This window comes from Notamacropus eugenii, chromosome 5, assembly GCF_028372415.1.
Source record: "Notamacropus eugenii isolate mMacEug1 chromosome 5, mMacEug1.pri_v2, whole genome shotgun sequence".
In the NCBI taxonomy this organism is placed as follows: domain Eukaryota; kingdom Metazoa; phylum Chordata; class Mammalia; order Diprotodontia; family Macropodidae; genus Notamacropus; species Notamacropus eugenii.
Window position 1 is genome coordinate 374,497,038 of NC_092876.1, and position 24,621 is coordinate 374,521,658.

Here is a 24,621-nt window from a genome sequence, read left to right on the forward strand (position 1 = left end):
CAGAGCTTATCAGCAATACTGGAAAATCAAAAGCTGTAATGAAAATATTTTGTATTGATAACCTTTGTTTTTGATCTCTTATTCCATTCCTGGATCCCTTTCTTTAAGATCAGGGCCAGAGTGAGACTAGTATAACAAGAACCAAGCGGGCAGAGAGACCTAGTAAAGTATGCACAATGATATCTAACACTTATCAGACTGGCTAAAATGATTGAAGGGGAAAGCAACAAATGTTGGAAGGGATGCAGAAAGATTGAGACACTTGGGGTTGGTGGAATCGTGAACTGACACAATGATAGCTTTTGACCTATTTTCTGCATGCCAACACAGTACCAGGCACATAGTAGGTGCTTAGTAAATGCTAGTTGGTTGGTGATAAGGGTTCAGATCCTTAGGTTCCTATCTACTAACTAACATATTTTCTTTGGAACCTGATGAGGAGGGAGGTTTGTAGGACTGAGAACTTTAAGGGATCTTGGAGATCATTTCTTCCGGTGCCTTCATTTTACACATGAGGCAGCTAGTGGTACTATAGGACATAGTCAGGAAGGCTCACTTTTGTGAGTTCAAATCCAGCCTCAGACACTCACTAGCTGTGTAACCCTGGGCATCAGTTCCTCATCTATAAAATGAGTAAGAGAAGGAAATGGCAAACCATTCCAGTATTTTTGCCAGGAAAAGCCCAAATGGGGACATGACTGAGCAACAACAAAATTTTGCAGATAAAGAAACTCTGACCCAGACAACGTAAGTCACTTTTCTGGGGTCACATAGGTAGGAAACATCAGAGATGAGAGTGAAACCAATGTCCACTGGCTCTAGGACCACTGGAGTTTCCATTATAACTTACTGCTCTCCACATTGGCGGCTGGGACAGTTGCTTAGCTGTGCTCAGTTTCCCTCATCTGCTGTTATTAATACTGCATCAGTTTGGGAGGAATCTTAGAGGGAGGGGTGTGTGTGTGTGTGTGTGTGTGTGTGTGTGTGTGTGTGTGTGTGTGTGTGTGTGTGTGTGTGTGTGAAGGAGTTGAAAGTTGAGGGAAGAATGTGGTGCAGCTAAGTAAAAGTAGCATGATGATATAATATAGTGAAATCACATCAGAGAATCTGCCTTCAAATCCCCACTTTAATACTATTTCTATGACTTTCCGGGAAGTTACTTTACCTTCCTGACCTCAGTTGAAGAGGATGAGAGCATCTGTGGCCTACGAAGTTTATTTCAGCCCTAGGTCTATGAACCTTCTAACTAACACACAAGGGATATCCCAAAAAGTCTCAGTGCAGTTTTAAACTATTAAAACAAAGCTAAACTCTCTCCCCTCCCACTTCCTTCCCTCCCTTCCTCTTATTCTCCCTCAACCTCTTTCTCTCTCTCTCCCCTACTTCCTTCTCTCTCTCATTCCAGGTCTTAGTGCAGTTTTGAGCACTGTATAAATGCTTCCTTTCCCTTCCCTTCCATTCCCTTCTATCTTTGTCCTATAGTGCCTATTAGCCAGGCACTGTGCTAATCTCTTTACAAATATTATCTTATTTGATCCTCACAACAGCCCTGTGAAATAAGTACTATTATTATCCCCATCTAATAGATGAAGAAACTGAGGCACAGATTAAGTGACTTGCCCAGGGTACTACACCTAGTAAGAGTCTGGAACCATATTTGAAAGTTAGCCTGGGTGCCATAGTTGGGGACACTGAAAAGTCATAGAGCAGCATGAGGTACTGAGTACCTAAGAGCAGAAGGTGATGGAGAAGGGGGCCCAAAAAAGAGAGCAGGAAGCAAACTTTAACCTCCTGGAATGAAAAAAAGATAATGGGAAGTCATATCCATCTCCATCCTATATTGTGGTTCTACACCCCGCCCCCCCCCCATACCATCCCACATTTCCATGTTCTTATTGCTATGCTTTTAAAAAATAATTTGCTTTTATTCTTTTAATTCACAACTATTTTTTCTCCCTTCCTTGTAGAAAAAAATATAAATACTACTGTGCCATAGGAAATGATAAAAAAGAAAGTTTCAGAGAAACCTGGGAGGACTTGTATGAATTGATGCAGAGTGAAACAAGCAGAATCAGTAGAACAATGTATACACTGTAACAATGTTGTAAACATAAATAACTTTTGAAGGACATAATGACTGATATGCAATGACCAACCATGATTTTTGGGACCTGATGATGATCCATGCTCTCTACATACTACTACTCTCTTCTGAAAATTGTTTCTCTCTCTTATTCTCTCTATAATAGGAGGCATGATGAATTAGTGTCCTTTGACTTCACGTTACTTCTTATGGTAGATATGTGATAAGAGATAATGTTATCTTGTGTTTCTCCTCAGGGATGAAGATGTGAAGGTATTTTCTTTGACACCCAGAGTCTCCTTCTATTTTTTTGTCACTACCCCTCAGAGTGGGACCCATGTTCCCAGAGGAGAAGTAGAAGAAGCAATCAGGTGACGTTTTGTTTTCTAATTAAGTGAGTGTGTGTGTGAGTCTATGTTGGGGGAGATAGTCACTGTCCTTAATGAAGGATACCATATCAAAACTCCTGAGGTCTTTCACAAAAGAGGAAGAACCATATCCAGAGGTTTCTTAATCTTCGTTTGGTTCAATTACCATTTCTAAGGCTTGTAAACAGTTATGTTTAAAGTTTCTATTATATGCCAATGTCATACTGCATTAGGAACTCCCTTCCTCCCTTAGGAATAAATAGACTGGCTTTAGAAGAGGTTCTGCCTGAGAAATTCGACCTGAGATTTATCTTAGGTGGGGATCAGGGGGTTCTTAGAGGCCTTCAGACATTCTGTGCCTTCAGATTCAGTAGCTAAAAGGAATTCCCATAGAGCCTTGAAATGATTTCCAGGCAGAGATGTGTTGGATCCAGCTCATATAGACTTTGGATAGCTGATTGTGAGCATTTACATCTCAGAAATTGCCAAATGCTAGAGACTGGCTTGCTTTAATCTTTTGTTGATTGTCTAGACTCTATAGATTTTTAAAAGTGACAGAGAAAATATTAATAATGAAGATTAAACTTAAAAGTCTGCTACGTAGGGTTTTTTGTTTGTTTGGAGAACCAGTTGTTAAACATTTTCCAGCATGCCACTGTTTTCAGATTGCCAGACTGTGAAGGTCCCTTTCTCCTTTCTTTTTTTTTTAAATTAATTTATTTAACTTCTAACATTCATTTTCACAAAATTTTGGGTTCCAAATTTTTTCCCCATTTGTCCCCTCCCCCACCCCAAAACACCAAGCATTCTAATTGCCCCTATCACCAATCTGCTCTCTCTTCTATCATCCCTCCCTTCCCTTGTCCCCATCTTCTCTTTTGTCCTGTAGGGCCAGATAACTTTCTATACCCCTTTACCTACATTTCTTATTTCCTAGTAGCAAGACTGGTACTCGACAGTTATTCCTAAAACTTTGAGTTCCAACTTCTGTTCCTCCCTCCCTCCCCACCCCTTCCCTTTGGAAGGCATGCAATTCAGTATAGGTTATAGCTGTGTAGTTTTGCAAATAACTTCCATAATAGTCATGTTGTGTAAGACTAACTATATTTCCCTCCATCCTATCCTGTCCCCCATTGCTTCTATTCTCTCTTTTGATCCTGTCACTCCCCAAGAGTGTTGACTTCAAATTGCTCCCTCCTTCCACTGCCTTCCCTTCCATCCTCCCCCCCACCCTGCTTTTCCCCTTTTGCCCCACTTTCCTGTATTGTAAGATAGATTTTCATACCAAAATGAGTGTGCATTTTATTCCTTCCTTTAGTGGAATGTGATGAGAGTAAACTTCATGTTTTTTTTCTCACCTCCCTTGTTTTTCCCTCCACTAATAAGTCTTTTGCTTGCCTCTTTTATGAGAGATAATTTGCCCCATTCCATTTTTCCCTTTCTCCTCCCTATATATTTCTCTCTCACCACTTAATTTCATTTTTTTAAGATATGATCCCATCCTCTTCAATTCACTCTGTGCACTCTGTCTCTATGTGTGTGTGCATGTGTGCATGTGTGTGTGTGTGTAATCCCACCCAGTACCCAGATACTGAAAAGTTTCAAGAGTTACAAATATTGTCTTTCCATGTAGGAATGTAAGCAGTTCAACTTTAGTAAGTCCCTTATGACTTCTCTTTGCTGTTCACCTTTTCATGCTTCTCTTCATTCTTGTGTTTGAAAGTCAAATTTTCTTTTCAGCTCTGGTCTTTTCATCAAGAATGCTTGAAAGTCCTCTATTTCATTGAAAGACCAATTTTTCCCCTGAAGTATTATACTCAGTTTTGCTGGGTAGGTGATTCTTGGTTTTAGTCCTAGTTCCTTTGACTTCTGGAATATCCTATTCCATGCCCTTCGATCCCTTAATGTAGAAGCTTCTAGATTTTGTGTTATCCTGATTGTATTTCCACAATACTTGAATTGTTTCTTTCTAGCTGATTGCAATATTTTCTCCTTGACATAGGAACTCTGGAATTTGGCCACAATGTTCCTAGGAGTTTCTCTTTTTGGATCTCTTTTAGGCGGTGTTCTGTGGATTCCTTGAAGACTTATTTTGCCCTCTGGTTCTAGAATCTCAGGGCAGTTTTCCTTGATAATTTCATGAAAGATGATGTCTAGGCTCTTTTTTTGATCATGGCTTTCAGGTAGTCCCATAATTTTTAAATTGTCTCTCCTGGATCTATTTTCCAGGTCATTTGTTTTTCCAATGAGATATTTCACATTATCTTCCATTTTTTCAATCTTTTGGTTTTGTTTTGTGATTTCTTGGTTTCTCATAAAGTCATTAGCCTCCATCTGTTCCATTCTAATTTTTAAAGAACTATTTTCTTCAGTGAGCTTTTGAACCTCCTTTTCCATTTGGCTAATTCTGCTTTTGAAACCATTCTTCTCCTCATTGGCTTTTGGAACCCCTTTTGCCAATTGAGTTAGCCTATTTTTCAAGGTGTTATTTTCTTCAGCATTTTTTTGGGTCTCCTTTAGCAGGGTGTTTACTTGTTTTTCATGCTTTTCTTTCATCTCTCTCATTTCTCTTCCCACTTTTTCCTCCACCTCTCTAACTTGATTTTCAAAATCCTTTTTGAGCTCTTCCATGGCCTGAGCCCATGGTATATTTATTTCGGATGTGTGGGATACAGAAGCCTTGAATTCTGTGTCTTTCCCTGATTGTAAGCATTGTTCTTCCTCATCAGAAAGGAAGGAAGGAGATATCTGTTCACCAAGAAAGTAACCTTCTATGGTCTTATTTTTTTCCCCTTTTCTGGGCATTTTCCCAGCCAGTGACTTGACTTCTGAGTTTTCTTTCCACCCCTACCTCACCTCCAGATCCTCCCAGCCAGTGCTTGGGGTCTGAGATTCAAATGCTGCTTCCCAGACTCAGGGCTTTGGGTGGGGGTGGGGCTGCTATTCAGTGTGAGATTAAGTTTGGGTGCTCAGGTCGGGGCAGGGCCACCACACAGGGCTCAGTTCCCTCAGGGGGTTTATGCAGAGACCTTCAACAATGGATCAGGGCTCCTGCCTGCTTGGGGATCCCCTGTCCGCCACTGCCCCCACTGCTGCCTCCCGAGGGGGCCTCAGTTATGGGGACACCCCACTCCCCTCTCAACCAGCCAAAGAGATCCTCTCACCGACCCTTGTCACCTATGGGTGAAGGGACCTGCTCTGCTGCTGGAGATTCTGTCCCTGAATCCTGCTCAGATCTACTCCTCTCGGTGCCACACGGCCAAGGCAGGGCTTGGCTCTGCTCTGGTCTGGTTCATGACGGACGTTTCGTGTCAGGTTTTCAGGGCTCTCTGGAACAGAAATCTTGTCTGCTCATTGTTCTGTGGCTTTTGCTGCTCCAGAATTTGTTGGGAGTTCTTCTTTACAGATATTTTATGGGCTGTGGGTTCGGAGCTAGCATATGTGTGTCGTTCTACTCCGCCATCTTGGCTCCTCCCTCTCCTTTCTTCTTATATACCTTGGGACTCAGCTGTAACCTGACCTGAAATACCAGAAATGATCATGGAACTTTAGGAGCTCCAAGAGTTTAAGAGTACTCTTTTCTCTAAGATTTCAATTACATTATGAACCTCAGGCCTTTCCAATTAACAGATCTCTTTACTGCCCTCCCTCATGACAGAAGTAATTTTTATTGTTTGTGGATTTGGAGAAGAGGGAGGCAGTGGTGAGTATTTTGTATTATCTGCATGGAGTTCCAGTTAGAGAACTGTCATTAGGGTTAGAAAGACCCTGGTTCAAGCCCTGCCTCTGACATCTGCTGGTTGCATGTAACTTCACACTCCAGCCAACTTCTAAGAGTGTAAATTACATAATAGGTGACAGGCTGAATTGTAGAGACCTTTGGCCTGTGATACTTCTGCCAATGAAATTACAAGTCTGTTCCCCTTCACCCTGGGATGTTCTGGGAAAATTCTATCAATTCCATCCAGAATGCTGAATATTCAGCTTCCTTTCTAAGAAACAGACCAGTCATGTCTGGTGTAGACTGAGCTGCCTTGAAACCATGTACAACTTATTGTGAATTTGTGACAAGTGCTCTGAATTTTCACTTGGGGTACAGTTAATGAAATTCCAACAACCCCAAAGTACCCTTTCCTCATTCCTCATTTCAGTGTGTGTATGGGTATATTTTGTGTGTATGTATATATGTATACTTATGCATCTTATGTGCATGCATAAGTATGTGCATATAAGTATGTGTGTATCTATAGTATGTATCTATATATATGTATATATACACATTATAACAGCACCTAGGCCCCTTAGGAGGGTCCTACAGGAGGGTCTGCTGTATAGGTTCTTAGATCTGCCTTTCTAAAAGGAAAGCAACTTTTGAGGGGTCAGCAATCTCCTTTAATCAAGCTCATATATCATTCACTTAGTTCAGGGGGGAAAGTCAGCACCCTGAACTTCAGGGAAAATTCAGAGAAATAAAAACCAACAGAAACGGCTTCCAACTGTCTGATCATAAACAATGCATACATCACAGATCAACAGACAGATCCAACTGTCTGACCATTACATACAGACATACATACAGACATACATACATAGTTACCAGAGAGAGAAGCACCAACATCTGGGTTTTCAAAGTCCAGGGGCTCCTTAGTGGCTTCCCAGAGTCTGGCCAAACAAACACTTCCAATGAGTAAGTCCCAAAGAAAAAACTCATCTGACAGTATATATACACTTTTCAAAGTCAGAGGGCATCGCAACCCTTGAGAACCAGTGCCTTGTTAGAAATTAAGAAAAGGTGTGGGCTTTGCTAAAAAACAGATCTCCCCTAATCAAACTTCCCTTAATGGGAGGGACCATTAATGAGTGGGGAAAATCTTTAATTCTCATTAATATAATTAACATTACACACATGTACACACATGGATAATACAGATATATACATACACATGTGGATATATTTTTAGATATCTGTGTTGTTCAGCCACATCTGACTCTTCATGATCCCATGGACCATAGCATTCCAACTCCTTCTATTTTCCACTATCTCCTGAAGTCTGTCCTAGCTCATGTCTGTGGCTTCCATGACACTCTCTGTCTTGTCGCCTGCCACTCCTTTTTCCTTTTGCCTTTAATTTTTCCCAGTGTCAAGGTCTTTCAATGTGTTCTGTTTTCTTATTGGGTGATGTGTTTATTTATTTCTCTTTTAGGTTCTTTCTTTAATTAGTTGTGCTCTTAATTACAGGCTCTCTAGGAGCCGCATCAATGATGCCTTCCGCCTGAATGACGACAGCCTGGAGTTTGTGGGCATCCTTCCTACACTGGAACCTCCTTATGAGCCACCTGTCACTGTATGGATAATTGTATTTGGAGTGATCATGGGAATTGTGGTGATTGGAACTTTATACCTAATATATACTGGAATCAGAGACCGAAAGAAGTAAGTAGCTTTTCCTAGAGGTCTATACTATAGTATGGATTAGAACTTCAATACCACTATATTCTAATGATTCTGTGATCTCATTAATGGGGACTCATTGATGGGGATCACTCCAAGAAGCAGATTACAACCCATCTTGATTGTATCCTCTTGTAAATCACCCCAACATGGATTTGCTCAACCTATTGGGGACCTTCCTCTCATCCTTGACATATATGGGTACCAGTAGAGTTTGTAGGCTGAATAGGAAACTGGAAATATGGTGTAGAGTTTGATGGAAGTAAATCACTGGGGACAGCATATTGATTTAGAAAAACACAAACAAACATTGTCTATGTTGTATTGTATATTTGTTTATTTTGTCAAACATTTCCCAATTACATTTTGACATGATTTGGGCTAATTAGGAGTTTTGCTGCCTTGAGTGTGACACATCAAGGTCTCTCAAGAACTTTGGAATTGATTTTGTGACATGGGGGACACCGATATGCCTTCATCAAAGAAGAGGCTGTGCTTTATGAAAAAAGCAGAATGAAAATAGATCAAAATAAATGTGAACTGCACAAATTTAGAAAATTCACATGGACTATTTGTGCCCGATGTGTGGTAGAGCATTCTGAGTTCATACTGGTTTGATCAGTCACAGTTGGACACATTGTAACCGAGGCCAGCGCTCTGTACATTGCTCTATCCTGTCTGGTGAAGCCTACTGGCTCCCTGGCATGTTGTTTAATTATTTTTCAGTTGTGTCAGATTCTTCATGATTCCATTTGGAGTTTCCTTGTCAAACATACTGGAGTGGTTTACCACTTTCTTCTCCAGTTCATTTTACAGTTGAGGAAACTGAGGCAAACAGGGTTAAGTGACTTGCCCAAGGTCACACAGTTAGGACATACCTACGGCCAGATTGCAACTTGAATCCTCCTCACTCCAGGGCTGGCACTCTATCCACTGCACCACCTAATTGTCCCACAGTTCCTTTAAATACTGTTTGGATTTTTTTTTAATGCATGAAATAAAATGCATGGCATTACTAAGGAAAATAATTATATTAAAATGCAGTTATCAAAATATTTTTGCAAGTACAGGTCTCAAGTTAAGAAACTCTGATCTACATTAGGTAGTAGAATGTAAACATTTATAGACAGATTGTCATTTTTTAATTATTGCAACCCTGCTGTCTTGTACTTAAGCGAATATATGAAAGATAGTGATCTATCTTACATAGATTAGGATGTCATGGATATTGGTGCTTCTCCTTTATTAGTGGGCTATAGGTAATTGAAATAGAAAGCCAGTGTAGAAGCTAGGGAAACGTGGTTTCTAATTTTGCCTCTGACATAAACTGGCTCTGTGTCATTGGCCAAGTTATTTAATCTCTCCATGATCTAGCCAAATCTTTGAGACTATAAATTGCAAAAAAAGGTGCCAGTGTGTAGAAGGAATTTTTCCACCTGGGAATTCTCTATTATCAGTGATTCTCAAACTTTTTAGTCTCAGCAACTTTTTACACTCTTAAAAATAGTTAAGTACTCTAAAGAGCTTTTGTTTACATAGATTATACCTATTGACATTTGCCACATCAGAAATTTCAACTGATAAAATTTTAAATTTTTATTTATAAAATTTTAAATATTTATCAATTCATAAATATGTGTTAGTATATAATAAGTTTAGTAATAAACTCATTTCATATTAACACAAATATGTTTTTATGAAAAGTAACTAAAAATAGTGAGAAGAGTGGCATTGTTTTACTAATTTTTGTAAATCTTTTTAATAATCTGCCTTAATGATAGTTGGATTTTCATATCTGCTTCTGCATATATTAGTTTGACTGAAGTATATGAAGAAAATCTTGCCTTACACAGGTAATCGGAAAAAGAAGAGGTTCTGTAACAAGCAAATAATGTCTTAGTTTTAAGACCTTACTGTTATTTATTATGTATTAAGTACTACAGTGTATGTAGTCATGTTAAGACATAACTATTACAAGAATATCCTTGATGTCACAGACTCCTTGAAAGGGTCTTGAGGACCCCCAGAGGTTCAAGTGGTTCCACTTTGGAAACCACTTTTATTTCAATGAAATCATGGGCCTACTCCCTATCCCTTCTGGTCTGTAGAGTTCCTAGTTACTAAAGTTATCTTCTTTATTTACAACAGGCGAAACAAAGGAGGAGAAACAAAGCAAGTCGACAACCCCTATGCTGAAGTGCATTCCATTGGGGGACAACATAATCCAGGTTTCCAAAGTACTGAGGATGTTCAAACTTCGTTTTAGAAACTTTTTATTTTCTTCTTCATGTCATTTCCTGTAAATTTTAACATCATGTAGTGAACACAGATGAGGCTCCTGTAAATGCCTTTGAATACCCAAAATACAACTTTGATCAGGAACTGCTTCCATGTCAACAAAAAGCTACAGGACCAAATCTACTGTGTTTCTATCATTTACTGCTTTCTCAGAACCACACATCAGAACCACACATCAGAACTACGCATCTCTCCCATCTCCCCAAGAGAAAAAAAAAGGAAAGAAATAATGGCTTCTTTGGAGGCAATGAGGCAGTTCAAGAAGAGGGAGAAAATCTGAGTATATCAAGTTACTATATTATTTACAGTGGGACAAGATTTTGCAACAGCAAATGGTGGTCTTTGGGTGTGAGACGCCAATCTATATTACTTGTATTGATGACATCCTTAGCAGGCTGATAGAAGCCACAGAACAAAGGACAGTATGAGTTGCTTCTTTAGCCCACTCTAAGAATTATAGCAGCTGGCCCAGATGGATGTTCAAGTCTCAGGGCACAATTCTAAAGGAGAGAGGTGAGGTGGTTGGAAGGAATCAGAGTTGGGGTTAATAGGGTGAGAGGTAGCATGGTCAATAAGCATAATAATCTTGTGCCAGGCTCTGTGCTAAGAGCTAAGGATATAAGGAAAAGCAAAGATTAGTCTCTGATCTCAAGGAGCTCACATTCTAAAGGGGAAGACAACATATAAAATCATTATGTACATATAGGATATATATATTTGTATATAGAGGGTAATCTCAGAGAAAAGGCACTCAGGAGGCAGTGGGAGAAGGGAAAGAGACTAGGAAAGGTCTTTTACAGAATGTGAGATTTGACCTGAGTCTAAAGGAAGCCATAGAATCTTAAAGGCAGAAGGGAGAAACCAGTGGATCTGCAGTCAGAGTATCTGGGTTCAGGTTTTGTGTGACTTCACCATATTGGGTCTCAGTTTCTCATCACTGAAATGAGGGGATTGTATGAGATTATTTCTAATATTCCTTAATTGCTTGAAATTCTACAATCTCCCCAGGAAGCTACTTTCCTATCATGAAACTTTGCCAGTTTTTTCAGTCTGATAATTGGTATCATGATAAGGCTTCTCCAAGCCTTCTAGGACTTTCTCTGTGAATTCACAAGTACAGGATTTATTCTGCAGTACCCTTCATTTTTCTCTTTTTGTGTGAATGAGGGCCACTCATAGGTGAAAAGCCTCTTAAAGACAAGAACCATGTTTTTTACCTTCCTTTTCCCCACTTCCCCAGCCAGAGTACCAGGCACAAGCATTGACATACTTGTGTCACCTGACATGCTCACTTAACCCTCTCTCTTACAATCGCAGGATTCCCATTCCCAAAGACCAAGCTGTGAGCCCACTATTGATGTTTCCCAGTGAGAGGGGTGGGGGATAAAGACTTCCTATACAAAAATGAGATGTATAATTATGTTGTTGAATAATAATAAAATAACTAAAACAAAAAAGGACTTTTGTCTTCAATAGTGTGTGATTCCATAATCAGTGGTGAAAATGAACCTCAGCCATCAAAGGTAGTCAGAGTGAAAATGAGTGCAAGAAAAGTGCTTTCTTGGCTCTAAGGTCTGTTGTACTTTGCGTCAGTTCATGTTAGTCTTTCTGTCCTTTTCTGTATGTATTGTAGTTGTCATTGCTTACAACACAATGATGTTCAATCACACCCATGTACCAACATTTGCTTAGCCATTCCCTAAGAGCATCTACCTTATTCCCAGCTCTTCCCTATCATAAAAAGGGTTGATAAAAATGTTTCAGTGCATGTGGGAATTTTTTTTTCTAATCAATGACCTTCAAGGAAATTTCTTAAAGGGAAGTATTGTCGTGAGCCCACCTTCAGCAAGATCCGGTAATCCAGGCAAATTTGGATGCTGAATTTCCACTCAGACTTGAAGACTCCCACAGAAAAGAATGCCAGACTGGAATTAGAAAGCTCGAGTTTGAGTCCTAGCTGTGATGCTTTCTAGATAGAACTGCTTGCTTCTGGCTCCAGGGGGCAGGGATGCTCATCTCCTCTCTCTAAAGGGGTCCCTTAGCTCTAGACCTATACATATAGATAGGATTCAACCTTGAGGAGTTTGACCCCCCACAGAGAGGAATCAGATCCTTTTGTTTGAACTCTTTGGATCTTTATTCCTTCACCTTGGGGAAAGTAAGTGGTTCCCTGCTTGACCTGGAGTCAGGAAGACCCGAGTTCAAATGTGACCTCAGACACTTAACTTAGCTATGTAACCCTGTTTGATATAATCTCTAAACTACCTCCAGGTACCAAGATTCTGTGATTCCACGGACTTCTATAAAGTCTCAGGGAGATGGGAGCAAGGGGAAAGCTACTGTCATATTTTTTTCCTCCAAAGTCAAACTTTTCATTTAACCCATGGAGATATAGGGAAAAGTATGGTAAGACTAAGTCTCTTGCTTAAATATCCAATCTTTCTATAGTGTCATCAAAGATTGTACTGAGAAGACTTACTATTAGAAATTAACTTTATACAAAGTGTGCTTCAAATGCTACATTTCAGAGATTTGATTATTGAACTAACAAAATGTCATCAGCGACCATGCTTTCCTGTGAAAGAGAAATTAGATTTATCAAATGTACCTTCAGAGAATAGAGCTAGGATCAATGGACAGAAGTTTCAGAAAGGAGAATTTTGGGGTAACAATTCAAATAACAATTATTGGACCTGTCCAACAATGAAATGAGATGGCTTCAATCAATCAGCAAGAATTTATTAAACACTTACTATACGTTGGGGATATAAAGACAAAAAAGAATCAATTCCTGCCCTCAAGAAGCTTAATTCTATTTAGGGGGATATCATATATACATAAGGTTTTATACATATGCCAAAAAACCCAAAACAAATCTTTGGGGAGGGGGCATTTGAGGAGGAAACACTAGTAGCTCGGGAATCTCCACAACTGCACTATATTTTTATGCCATGAGTAGAAAAATTTGTAGTTCTAATGTGGCTTTCAGCCAAACATTATGCCTGTTGGTTTGGACCATAGAATATGTAATGAGAGACTACCACATCCTGGTGGCACGGTACCCTTGTTGCAGAAATAATACGCAGTGGGGATAAAAGAGAACCTTTTGAAGTCTAAATTAACAAATCTAACGTATAATCTGACAGCATGTCAAAATTACTATAATCACTATGATGGCCTTTTTTTTCAAGCTTTAGAGGATGACATTAGATTTTTAGCATTTCAAATCCTGGCTCAGATATTTACTACTGATGTGACCTCAAAAAAATGATCTCCCCTCTCTGGACTTCATAAGGGGTCATTGATCTAAGTTCCCGTTCAATTCTAAGTCTAAGAAAAAGAATAGGAATCCAGTTTGATAAACTAAACCTCAATAAATTAATCATTTTAAATTCCTGTTTAATTGACAAAAATAGTAGAGTGACCGCTTTAGCAGACACAAAATGTAATTCTATTTTTGTGAATTGGGTATCATTCTCTAGGGAGGAATATCAGTAAATGTTAGATGACAAAAAAAAAATCTCTGGAAACTTGTTCCCTGTCTTGTTCACCCCTCCAGGTTATAAAGGACAAACAATAAATGAGATAACACAGAGCAGAAGCATGTAAACTATAGAGAACGAAGTCTTTTTTCTACTTCTCTTAAAAAGAATGAGGATATTTGCCAGAATTTATGTCCATTTATGTATTTCTTCCATTTGCTTTTTTCAAGGCTTGTCATCTTCCCAGAGTATATCAATGGAAGATAGGAGTTGATGAAATGTGGGACGTTTTTCTGGAAGCTAAAGGAAAAGAAAAGTCATTGTTTGGGGTGATTGATTTTCCACCAAATTATCAGTAAAAATAAGTATCCATTCTATAGGTAGGTGTTCTTATCTCTTGGGAGACTTTGCTGAAACATGACAGATTTTATAGATCAGGTATGAAAACAAGTTTATGCCTCCTAATTTTGGGGGTTCTCCATTCATGTCCCCACATTAACACACACCTAGAGACTGCTCCTGTTCCCTTTTAGAGGAGTTGGGTCTATCTCTTGTCTCTCTTCTCTGCCTTTCTCGCTATTTCTGCCCTGCCTACTGTCATCTTTCTATAATTTAGCACTAGCAATCTGAAATTCCTATCCTTTTCTCTCGGAATTCCTGTGCTATGATGAACAAACTCTCTTCTTTTTATGTTTTTTTTCCTCTATTATACTCATTGGGAATATATTATCTTCAGAAGTTAACTTATTCCTTATTGCCCTATCTAGTGACAGTTTCTCCCCTTTGATATTCCACCCTATACACAGGTCCAAAAGGAGGCATTAGAATAATGCTTGCTCCCCACTGCCACTCTAAGACACTCCTCCTGTTGCCATTGCTCTTCAGCCTTTCCATCCATCTATATCCCTGTGTGGATCCTTGCTGCTGTCATCTACCAAGTCATCTGTCATTCACCAGGTCACTCTCCTTTTTTAATTTAGTACCAGCCTCCCAGTCTTCCTCTCCACCCTGTCATGATTCCTCTACCCTGTCATGATTCTTGGTAACTGATAATCTCTCTGATGTCCCTGTAAAGGCGCTGCCATTGCAGTTGTTTAACCTCCTCAATGTCTGTGACCACTACCTTCATTCTACCTGAGCCATTCAGAGATAGTCACCCCTTATCATTGCTGAAAGCAATTCTACCTCTAAGATTTTGAATTCTGAAATTCCCCTCTCTGGTCTCACCCATCTCTCCCTCTGCCTTATTCTTCCTATATTTGTTCTTTGTCCTTACTGTGGTCTCTAGTCCTTTCATTGATCCCCGTTTCCCTACTCTGGCTTCATTTTTCTCAGTACTGATTCTATTGGCTAACTGCTCTCTCCTCCACTCTTAAATCTTACCTTCTTATTCTTTCTGCCAGTCCTTACTCTTGGGGCCCCTCAGCTTCCTGCCTCTTTGAATATAACTCCTGAGCTACCAAATGTTGCTAGGGGAAGTCATATCTCTGTGCCAAGTGAGGCCACTCTAAGTGATATTCCCCATGCCTGGAAGTCTTTCTCTCCTCATCTTTGCCTCTTAGCTTTCCTTACTTCCTTCAAATATAAGCTAAAAAAGCCTGCTTTCTACAAGAAACCTTAAGGTTCCCCTTAATGCTGTTGTCTTCCCTCTGTTGATTATCTCCACTGTATCCTGTATGTATCTTGGGTATACATGTTGGTTGCACATTGTAGCTCTAATCTGTTGTCTCCTCCATTGGACTATGAGCTCCTTGAGAGCAGAGGCTGTTTTTTGCCTTTCTTTGTAGCATATATTGTTGTTGTATTTGTCCTTCATTTTCGAAGAGGACCATGACATCAAGTTGATGACATGACTTGCAGTTGACTTTGAGTGAGGGAGGGCTGTGCAAGGTCACCAGCTGTACTTTCTCCTCCTGAGCCATCTGAGTCCAGTGGCATATGAGAGGCACTTAATAAAGGCCAGTTGACTAACAACCCTCATTAATACACATTAATAATTTTATTATTCATTGATTGACCCACTATCACATTTCCTAAAGAATTACAAACCTCCCCTTTCCTCAGTCTCCCAATACTTCTCTTTGTCTCTCTGCTTTCTCTCTTTCTCTCTATCTTTCTGTGTGTGTCTCTCTGTCTTTCTCTTTCTCTTCCTCCCTTGCTTTACTGGAATATTGAAAGCTATCCATCCTAACTTCCTTAACTACCTTCTTTCACACCTTAAATACAATTCACATGCAAGTCAAGATATCACCCAGATTACATATACTGTATATGGCATAAACAGAATATTCACTCAATAGACAGAATATAAACTCTGATTCTCTGATTTCAAATCCAGTCCTTTTTCTACTGGACCATATATCCTTAAATCTCAGGACTTGGGTTACTATAATAGCCTCTTAAATGGTCCCCCTGCCTAGTGCCTCTCCCATGCTCTGATCCACCCTACATTCAGATGTCAAACTGATCTTTCATCCTGCCGCTTTCTTGAATTTTAAAGTCCTCCAAAACCTTGTCCAAACTTGCTTTCCAACCTTGTTTCTCACTTATGCCCTAAGCAAAACTCTTTGCTGAATTCAGCACTGGTTCACCCTGCTAACTCTGCATATGCTATGCTCTTTCCAACCTGTGAACCTTTGCTAATATTACCCTCTCTTTTGGAATGCCTTTCTATCCATCTCTGCCTATTCATAATGTAAATTTATGAATAATGGATATATGAATATCCACCTAGGTGATACAATGAACAGAGTGCCAGGCCTGGAGTCAGGAAGACTAGAGTTCAAATCTGACTTCAGATTCTCACTACCTGTGTGACCCTGGGCAAGTCACTTAACCCTGTTTGCCTGAGTTTCCTCATTTGTAAAATGAGCTGGGGAAGGAAATGGCAAACCACTCCAGTATCTCTGCCAAGGAAACCTCAAATGGGGTCATGAAGAGCCATACACAGCTGTGCTGACTGAACAACAAACATGAAGAAATGAATGGGAAGCCTTATGTGCCACTCCATTGCTTTCACCACCCCATGAAGGTATTCATCTGCATACAATTAGTTAATCTTGTCTGTTTTTGTAATTATTTGATATTTTATTGTTCTTTTTGATGTTGATCAACAGAAAAAGTTTCTGAGAAGGAAAGTGAACAGAGGGCTGGCCTTGGTGTTAGGGAGGATCCAGGTAGGTTCAAATGCCACTTTTGATACAAACTGGTTGTAAGAAGCTTGGGTAAGTGAACACTGAACCTTTCATTTCTATGACCAAGCCAACTAATTTTTCAGTAATCTTGACCTGTACAGTGGAGTAAAACCCAAATAGAAATGGAGTCACTAATCTATGCTGCATATTGACATAGTTTTAAAACGTAATGTTATCTCTGTTTTATTGTATTCTTATTTATTTTGCTAAATATTTCCCAATTATTTTAATCTGGGTGGATGCTCTCTGGACTGTCCATGTTTGACACCTCTGACTTAGGCAACTCCCTAGGACTATCCATCATAGAGAAGATGTCAATGTGAATTGGTGGGGGTGAGTTTTATCAGCTGAGAGTTTCCTACATCAGTAGAATCACATGTTGAGTGCCTATTCCTTCCTCTCTCTCAACTCAAAATATTCAAACCAATCTGTGATTTCATTGATGTGGGCCTTTTGTTCAGTGATGCAGATTGCAATCCACTGCCACTTCCTCTACATGTAAGGGCTTTCTTGACATTCTCTTAATGACCAATGGACAGCAGACAGGCAATTACCTGCCCATCATGATGATAAGAGCTTACTATACCAATCATATTGTGAATCTACTGTATACACTGGATAGAATGCCAGACGTGGAGTCAGAAAAACCTGAGTTCAAATCCTTTCTCATATATTTTACTTAGCTGTAGGACCCTGGGAAAGTCATTTAACTTCTCTCAGGCTTAGTTTCTTCATCTGTAATATGGAGATAATAATAGCTCCTAATGCACAGGATTGCTAGAAGGATCAAATAAGATAACTTAAGTAAAATGCTTTGTCAACCTTAAAGTGCTACATAAATGTTATGCATTGTCATTATAGCTTGCCTCATGCCAGCAGCTGTACATTATTTGGTAGATGTTGTCAGAAGCTAGCTGTGGCCGATATAGTCGATAACCTTGGGAAACCTTTGCCACCACCTCTCTATTATCATAGAGTTCATAAGGCTGTTTTCCCAAACTGAACACCTCCCACATCAGGATTCCTATGAAGAATCAAGAGAAAACATGTGGTTACAAAAACAGAAACTGCTAGAGGAGAGAGGATTTGTCAAATAAACATCCAATAAAAATAAATGAATACAACAGATGACTTTCTCAGAGTTAGCAAGAAACCAAGATGCTATCCATTAGGCATTGCCTCCAAGACAGAGTGGTTTAGAGAAAGAGTATTTTCATGTGCTGGAAGAAACTTAGAGGTCATCTAGTCCAATATTTAATACTTATAAATAAGGAAGGTGAGACCCAGAAGTCTTTCCCAAGGTCCATATACCTTCCCAAGTATATGACAGAGTCAAGACTCAGAACCATACCCTCTGAGTTCAAATCCAGTACTCTTTGCACTGTACTGCATTGTCTCAAGGCACAGTTAAATTCTATTTATACTGTAGTTCCAATCCCAAAGCTCATCAAAATGGAATTCTCTCCTCATTGGTGGAGATGAATGCAGTTATGGACTGGGGAAGTTTCATGCTCTTTTGTGACAATTTCTCTCTTTTTTCTCTTTAAAGGTTTGCGAATGACCAAAAATATAGCAGGCAGCTAGGTGGTGTAGTAGATAGAGAGCTAGACTTGGAATCAGGAAGATCTAAGTTCAAATGTGATATCAGATACTTACTAGCTATGTGACCCTGGGCAAGTCACTTAACCCTGTTTGCCTTAGTTTCCTCATCGGTAAAATGAGCTGGAGAAGGAAATGGCAAATCACTCCAGTATCTTTGCCAAGAAAACCCCAAACGGGTCACAAAGTGTTGGACACAAATGAAAATGACTAAAACACAAAAATACAGGATGGTGTAGTTGACCAGGCCATGGTACCTAGGAATTGGAAGTACTTGGTTGGTTCAAGTACTGCCTTTGACACATACTGGCTGTAGGAGCACATAGCCGCTCCATGCTCCCAGGAAACTCTAAGATTTTAAGATACAGCTAGGAAGCTCCTTACATGGATAAAACCATAAGAAGAGATTAAAACAACAGTAATAAGGAAAATTATGAGTAGTAAGCCCCCAAGACCAACAATATTACAGATAATCTTCATTGATGATCTATAACAATGTTTCTATAGAGCTTATTTAGGATAATGAATTAAAATGTAAATTTTTATTGAAAAATGGGACTGAAGCTAGACACCAGTCAAGGTTTATCCTTTCACATACTTCTTTTCTATCCCTGGGATACCAAAACAATTGGTCAATTCAACTCAGGGAGGAAGAGATCTCTTAAACATATTTAACTATTGTCCTTAAATAGACAAACCAATTAAAATTATATTAAATTAATTAAAATTAAATAAAATTAAAGTAACCTTAATGTCATAATTCTCATTTAAAAAAAAAAGTTTTCTGAGCCCTTTTGTTAGGAAGCTGTCTGCATCCCTTTCATGTGGGAAGACACCAAGAGTATACGTACTATCTAGCATGTTGCTGACAATAAATGCACCACCAAGAATGTTTCCCCACCTATAGTAACCTCTTACTCGTTGCTTGTCATTTAGGGCATTTATTTTGATTTTGCAAATATTTAAGTGTCTTATTGTTTGTTGCTGCTGCTCCTACTCTGATGGTTTCTCCTTTGGGAAGTCAGCTTCTAGGCTAATTTTGCTGCCCTGGATGACAATGCTCTTACCGAAAGCCCATACGTCTGACTTGCTGCTATATTTGGAGTAATGAAAGACCTCTGGTGCCGACCACTTGATTGGGAACTTTGTTCCTATTGAGCTGACATATTGATCATCAAGAACATATCTGGAAAAAAAAGAGATTGTGAAACTCAGGTCAGCCCCCAAGGAAGAGACCCTTAGTGCCTCTTGCTTCAATTTAGCTAAATTGCGATAAACATGTGCTAAAGATTTTCTAGCAGCATGTCTAAGTGTACAAATTACAGTTAGGGTAAAGACCATGCAGTTCTCTGGAGATTCGGTCTCATGCCCCTTCTTTCCTAAGCTCTTGCAAAATTTCCACATGTAAACTTAGCTAGTTTTATGTTTTTATGGGTTTTATGTTGGACAAATGTACACTTTTAGGTTTTTTAGGTTACTAAGGTTAGAGGATTAATTTTGCATATAGAATGTCCAGGAATAACAATTATTGTTAAGACCCAAGAATAACAGAAGACCTCACATGATAGAAGTCTTTAGTGAATAATAATTTGAGGTAAATAAAAAGTAAAACACGCTAAACCCACTTAAGATATTGCTAATGGGTTGGTTAAAATAATGTTCTTCCACAGGAAAAAAAAGTGGTTTAAAGAGGGAAATGTCACTATGGGATCTGAAATTGTTAATGTATAATAATGTAGGGGAAACATGACAATCAGAAAGTTGTTATAGGGTTTTACTCTAATTATAAATATCAGAAGCAGCTGATTTCATCAAATTTATAGAAAAGAATTTTTAAAGCCTGCAAATCCGAAGTTCTAGATTTTCATTTTCTTCATGGTAAGAAAAAAAGAGAGAAGTGTTTTGTTTTGTTTTGTTTTTCCCCACTCCTCAGGTAATAGTTCTGAACTTTTTTGGTTTAATTGTAGAAAGAGTGTTTGGGGACTATAAATCAGAAGAACTGGTTTCTAATTTTGACTCATCACTCTTTGAGTGATTAGAGTCAAAACCAGACATAGCAAGTCATTTAACCTCTCTCTCTTTCAATTTTCTTGTCTGTAAAATGAAATATCTCTACCGTCAGGCTTTAAAGTTCTAGAAATCAAAGTCTTAACTCCTCAAAAGTACTCCTTAAAAGTCACCTTTAGAGAATGAGTCACGGCAGTGCTGGGAAAAAGCTCACTGGGGTAGTTTAAGAAGACTTCCGGATCCCATCTTGACTAGTGTACTTTTTCAAGAAAGCTTTTGTGATGGGGTATAGTTACACTAGAAGAGATGGAGTCACTGTCTAGAGGGTCTAGACCCCTGTGGTCCCTGCTGTCATCCTTTGGGAAGGAGTAGAAGGAAGAAAAGGGACAATTATCATATCCTTCAACTCAATGATGAGTGCTAAGCTAAGAGAACACTGTACACAGTAACAGCCACATTGCTTGATGACTAACTCTGATAGACTTGGCTTTTCTCAGCAATGCAAGGTTCTAAGACAACTCCAAAGACTAATGATGGAAAATGCTATCCACATCCAGAGAAAGAACTATGGAGTCTAAATGCAGATTGAAATGTACTATTTGTTCCCTCTCTTTTTGGTTTTGTTTCTTCTTTCCCATAATTCATTCCATTGGTTTGAATTCTTCTTTGCAACATGACTAATGTGAAAATATGTGTAATGTGAATGTATATGTAGAGCCTGTATCAGATTTCATGCCATCTTGGGGAGGGAGGATGGGAGAGAGGGGGAGAAAATTTAAAACTTAAAAACTTGTAGAATTGAATTTGTAAACTAAAAATAAATAAATATATATTTTTAAAAATAATGTGTTCTGGAACAAGGAGAGGATAATTCTTGGCAGGGCTACCACCCAGAGTTAGGCAAAAATGGTCACATTGAATGCAGGTTGCCATGGCATGGAACCACAGTGGACTTTTAGGCATGGGTACACGAGGACTACAGCCTATACAGGCACCACAGAACAAAGTAGGAGTCCTCTGCTTTGGTTACTCTGCTGGCCCCATATACAGAGAAAGCTGGTATGTGGTGCCCTCAGAGAGGATTACTGCTGCAAATGTGAGAAGTAGGTATCACTGGCGCTTTGGGATGAAATGATAATACTCCCATATAGACTTCTCCCTCTCTTCTATGCTCTCTGGAGTAAGAGTCTCCAGGTAACTCAGAGGAGGGGAGGAGAAGAAATAAAAGCAGACATCTAGCATACAGACTTGTAGAAGCAAGAAATTTAGAGCTGAAAGGGACCTTAGAGATTATCTTTGTCCAATTCCTTCATTTTGTAAATAAGATAACAGAAACCCAGAAAAACTAAGTGACTTGCTCACAGTGAAACTGTGTAGTAGGCAAGTCAGAATTTGAACCCAAATCTTCTAATTTCAAATCTGGAATTCTTGCCACTATATCAAGAGTGTACAAAATCATACTGATTATGAATGCAAACTAAGGGCTTATTTATTCCCAACTAACATATGGACAAAGAAGAGTTATTGTATAATTAAAATCAGTAACTCATGCTGCTAAGCAAATATCTCCAAATCCTGAATTTAGTGAAAGGCTTTAAAAATACATTCACATTTTCCTGAGATGGTTTATGGGATATCTCTTTAAGTTGAGTTTGTCATTTCTAAAGTTAATGTGAACTCTGCATTACTCCCTTTTTATCACATCTTTTTTTTTAAGGTAAAGAGCAGACATTCAATCCAACTGTACTTTATCCAATTTAGGAGTATTACAGTCAAATGAACTTAAAACCCCATGCCTACTAATTGTTCTACACATGAACTCACTGATGAGACTCTTATAGCTCTCCCTTCTACAAAAGAATGTGAACATTCTCTCTGTAGTTTAAACAGTGTTGTAGGGCTGGGAACCAGGGTGATAAAAGACAACACAGGAAATCCAATGCTAGGATAAACATTCTCAACATAATATCTACTGCTATTTTAAAAGGGAAGAGAGAGGAAGGTTGTTTCTAAATCACTCAGCGTTAACCCTGATGTGGCAGCAGGAATGTTGAACAATGGTATCTCACTTAGTAAGGCACCATTCCCACCCTTGTTAGTGTTATGAAAATTTCTATGGAATGAAAAGAAAAATTTCCCCAATCTTATCTAGGTTGAGAACTAGGTCTGCTGTTCTTTTGAAAACATGTATGCAGAGCTTGGAGGAAACTCAAAGATTTCTACTGCAGGGGTTCTTAGCCTTGGATCTAAGCTCCCATGGATGGGTTCCAGTGGGTCCATGAAGCCGGATGGGGGAAAAAAATACTACATCTTTATTTTCACCAACCTCTAACTGAAATTCAGCATTTCCTTCAATTATGTTTTTTAAAGTGATTCTGAGAAGGGGTCCATAGGTTTACTCAGACTGCCAGAGGGGTTCCTGTCACAAGAAAGGTGACCCTCTTTGTGATTTAGCATAATTTTCCTCATTGTACCAATGAGGAACATATGTATGTAGACAATGACATTGACATAAGCATTGCCAGAGCTAGCTCAGTGTTTGGGAGGCTCCAAAGGAAAGTGTGGGAGAGAAGAGGTATTAGACTACCAAACAGAAGGACTATAGAGCTGCTGTACTGATCTCATTGTTTTATGCCTGTGAAACCTAGATGGTCTATCAGCGCTATGCCAGGAAACTGAATCGCTTCCATTTGCATTGTCTCAGGAAGAGTCTGAAGACCACCTGGCAGGATAAGGTACAGGACACTGAGGTCCTTTCTCAAGCTGAACTACCAAGCATTCAAACTCTACTGCAAGAGAGTGCAGTTCTGATTGGTTGAACACGCTATACAAATGCCAAATGAATATTTGCCTTAAAGACTATTTTACAGAGAATTCACACAAGGAAAGTGCTCACATGGTGGTCAGAAGAAGCAAAACAAGGATATTCTCAAGGTTTCTCTAAAGAACTCTGGTATTGGTTGTGAGACATGAGAGACACTGGCACAGGACCACTCAGCATGGCGTGCCCCCATCAAAGATGGCACTGTGCTCTATGAACAAAGCAGAATTGCAGTAGCTCAAAAGAAACACAAGATGCACAAATGTAGAGACTCCAAATGTTCATGTACACTATTTGTACCCAACCTGTGGTGGAGCCCTTTGAGCTTTCATTGGTCTGATCAGCCACAGATGTACACATTGTACCTTGACCCCAAGTGGTATCATTTTGATCCTCTTCAAGAACAAAGGACAACAGCTATACTATACCAATGAGGAACATATGTACATAGTATAATTAATAAAGACTAACTTTATTAGTTAAAAATATTAATTTTAAAAAATTCAAAATTTTTATTTAAAATTTTACTTTAAATTTTTTTAAAATTAAATTTTAATTTAAAATAAAAAATTAATTAATAATTAATAAAATTAATTTTAAAAATTAGTTTAAAAAGACTTTTAATAAAGTTTTGCTCAGTCCTAATTTCTTCTTTCAAACAATCATTTATTAAGAACCCTCTAAATGACAGGAATTATCCTAGTCACTCAGGTTACAAAAGCAAAAACTAAATAAGAGCTAACAATCTGTTAAGGGAAATTACATCCATACACATAAGCAAATAGAGAACACATACAAAAAAATACAAAGTGATTTAATGGAAGGCATTGACAATTTTGAACAAATACTACTAATATTAATAAAATAATATTTCTACTCCAATTAAATATTAAGCATATTAAATTTTATAAGGTGCAACCAACTTTCTATGAATTTCTATCACTAAGTGAGATTTCTAAGTTGAGAATTTCGAGGCAGTTAGAGCTGGCAAAATTATGAAATGTCTGGTAGTATGTAAGGATCTAACCTGGGAAGCATACAGTACACAGGAGCACAGGATTTGTGAGGGTTTGATCAATGACTTTCTTAATTATTAAATTAAAAATTAACCAGAGGAATGGAAACCTCGTGAGAAAAGTAATGTTCGTGGATTCAAACAAGTGGAGCCAAGAGACACACACTGATCGTATTATACTAAAGACAATACAGAGAAGGAATATAAATAAAATATGACAAATTTCTTCTTTGCTATATTAGCAGGGCATCATTATTTTGATCTTCTCTTTTAACCAAGAAGTAACTGTTTTGTACTGAATT

At 38.7% G+C, this 24,621-nt stretch overlaps 2 protein-coding genes across 9 annotated transcripts in view; one reads left to right on the forward strand and one right to left on the reverse strand.

Annotated features, from left to right (window-relative positions):
• Positions 1-12,033, forward strand: part of ACE2 (angiotensin converting enzyme 2) — an 87,505-nt gene extending 75,472 nt beyond the window's left edge. For all 6 annotated transcript variants that reach the window (XM_072614302.1, XM_072614300.1, XM_072614304.1 and 3 more), the window contains 3 exons: positions 2,341-2,454; positions 7,691-7,885; positions 10,052-12,033. In XM_072614302.1, coding sequence (XP_072470403.1) covers positions 2,341-2,454; positions 7,691-7,885; positions 10,052-10,169 — 427 coding nt within the window. In that variant the 3' untranslated portion in view covers positions 10,170-12,033. The remainder of the gene's footprint in view (positions 1-2,340; positions 2,455-7,690; positions 7,886-10,051) is intronic.
• Positions 12,034-12,919: 886 nt separating this feature from the next.
• Positions 12,920-24,621, reverse strand: part of BMX (BMX non-receptor tyrosine kinase) — a 77,445-nt gene continuing 65,743 nt past the window's right edge. For all 3 annotated transcript variants that reach the window (XM_072614309.1, XM_072614307.1, XM_072614308.1), the window contains 3 exons: positions 19,544-19,662; positions 17,744-17,901; positions 12,920-13,983 (listed from right to left, as the gene is read on the reverse strand). In XM_072614309.1, coding sequence (XP_072470410.1) covers positions 13,909-13,983; positions 17,744-17,901; positions 19,544-19,662 — 352 coding nt within the window. In that variant the 3' untranslated portion in view covers positions 12,920-13,908. The remainder of the gene's footprint in view (positions 13,984-17,743; positions 17,902-19,543; positions 19,663-24,621) is intronic.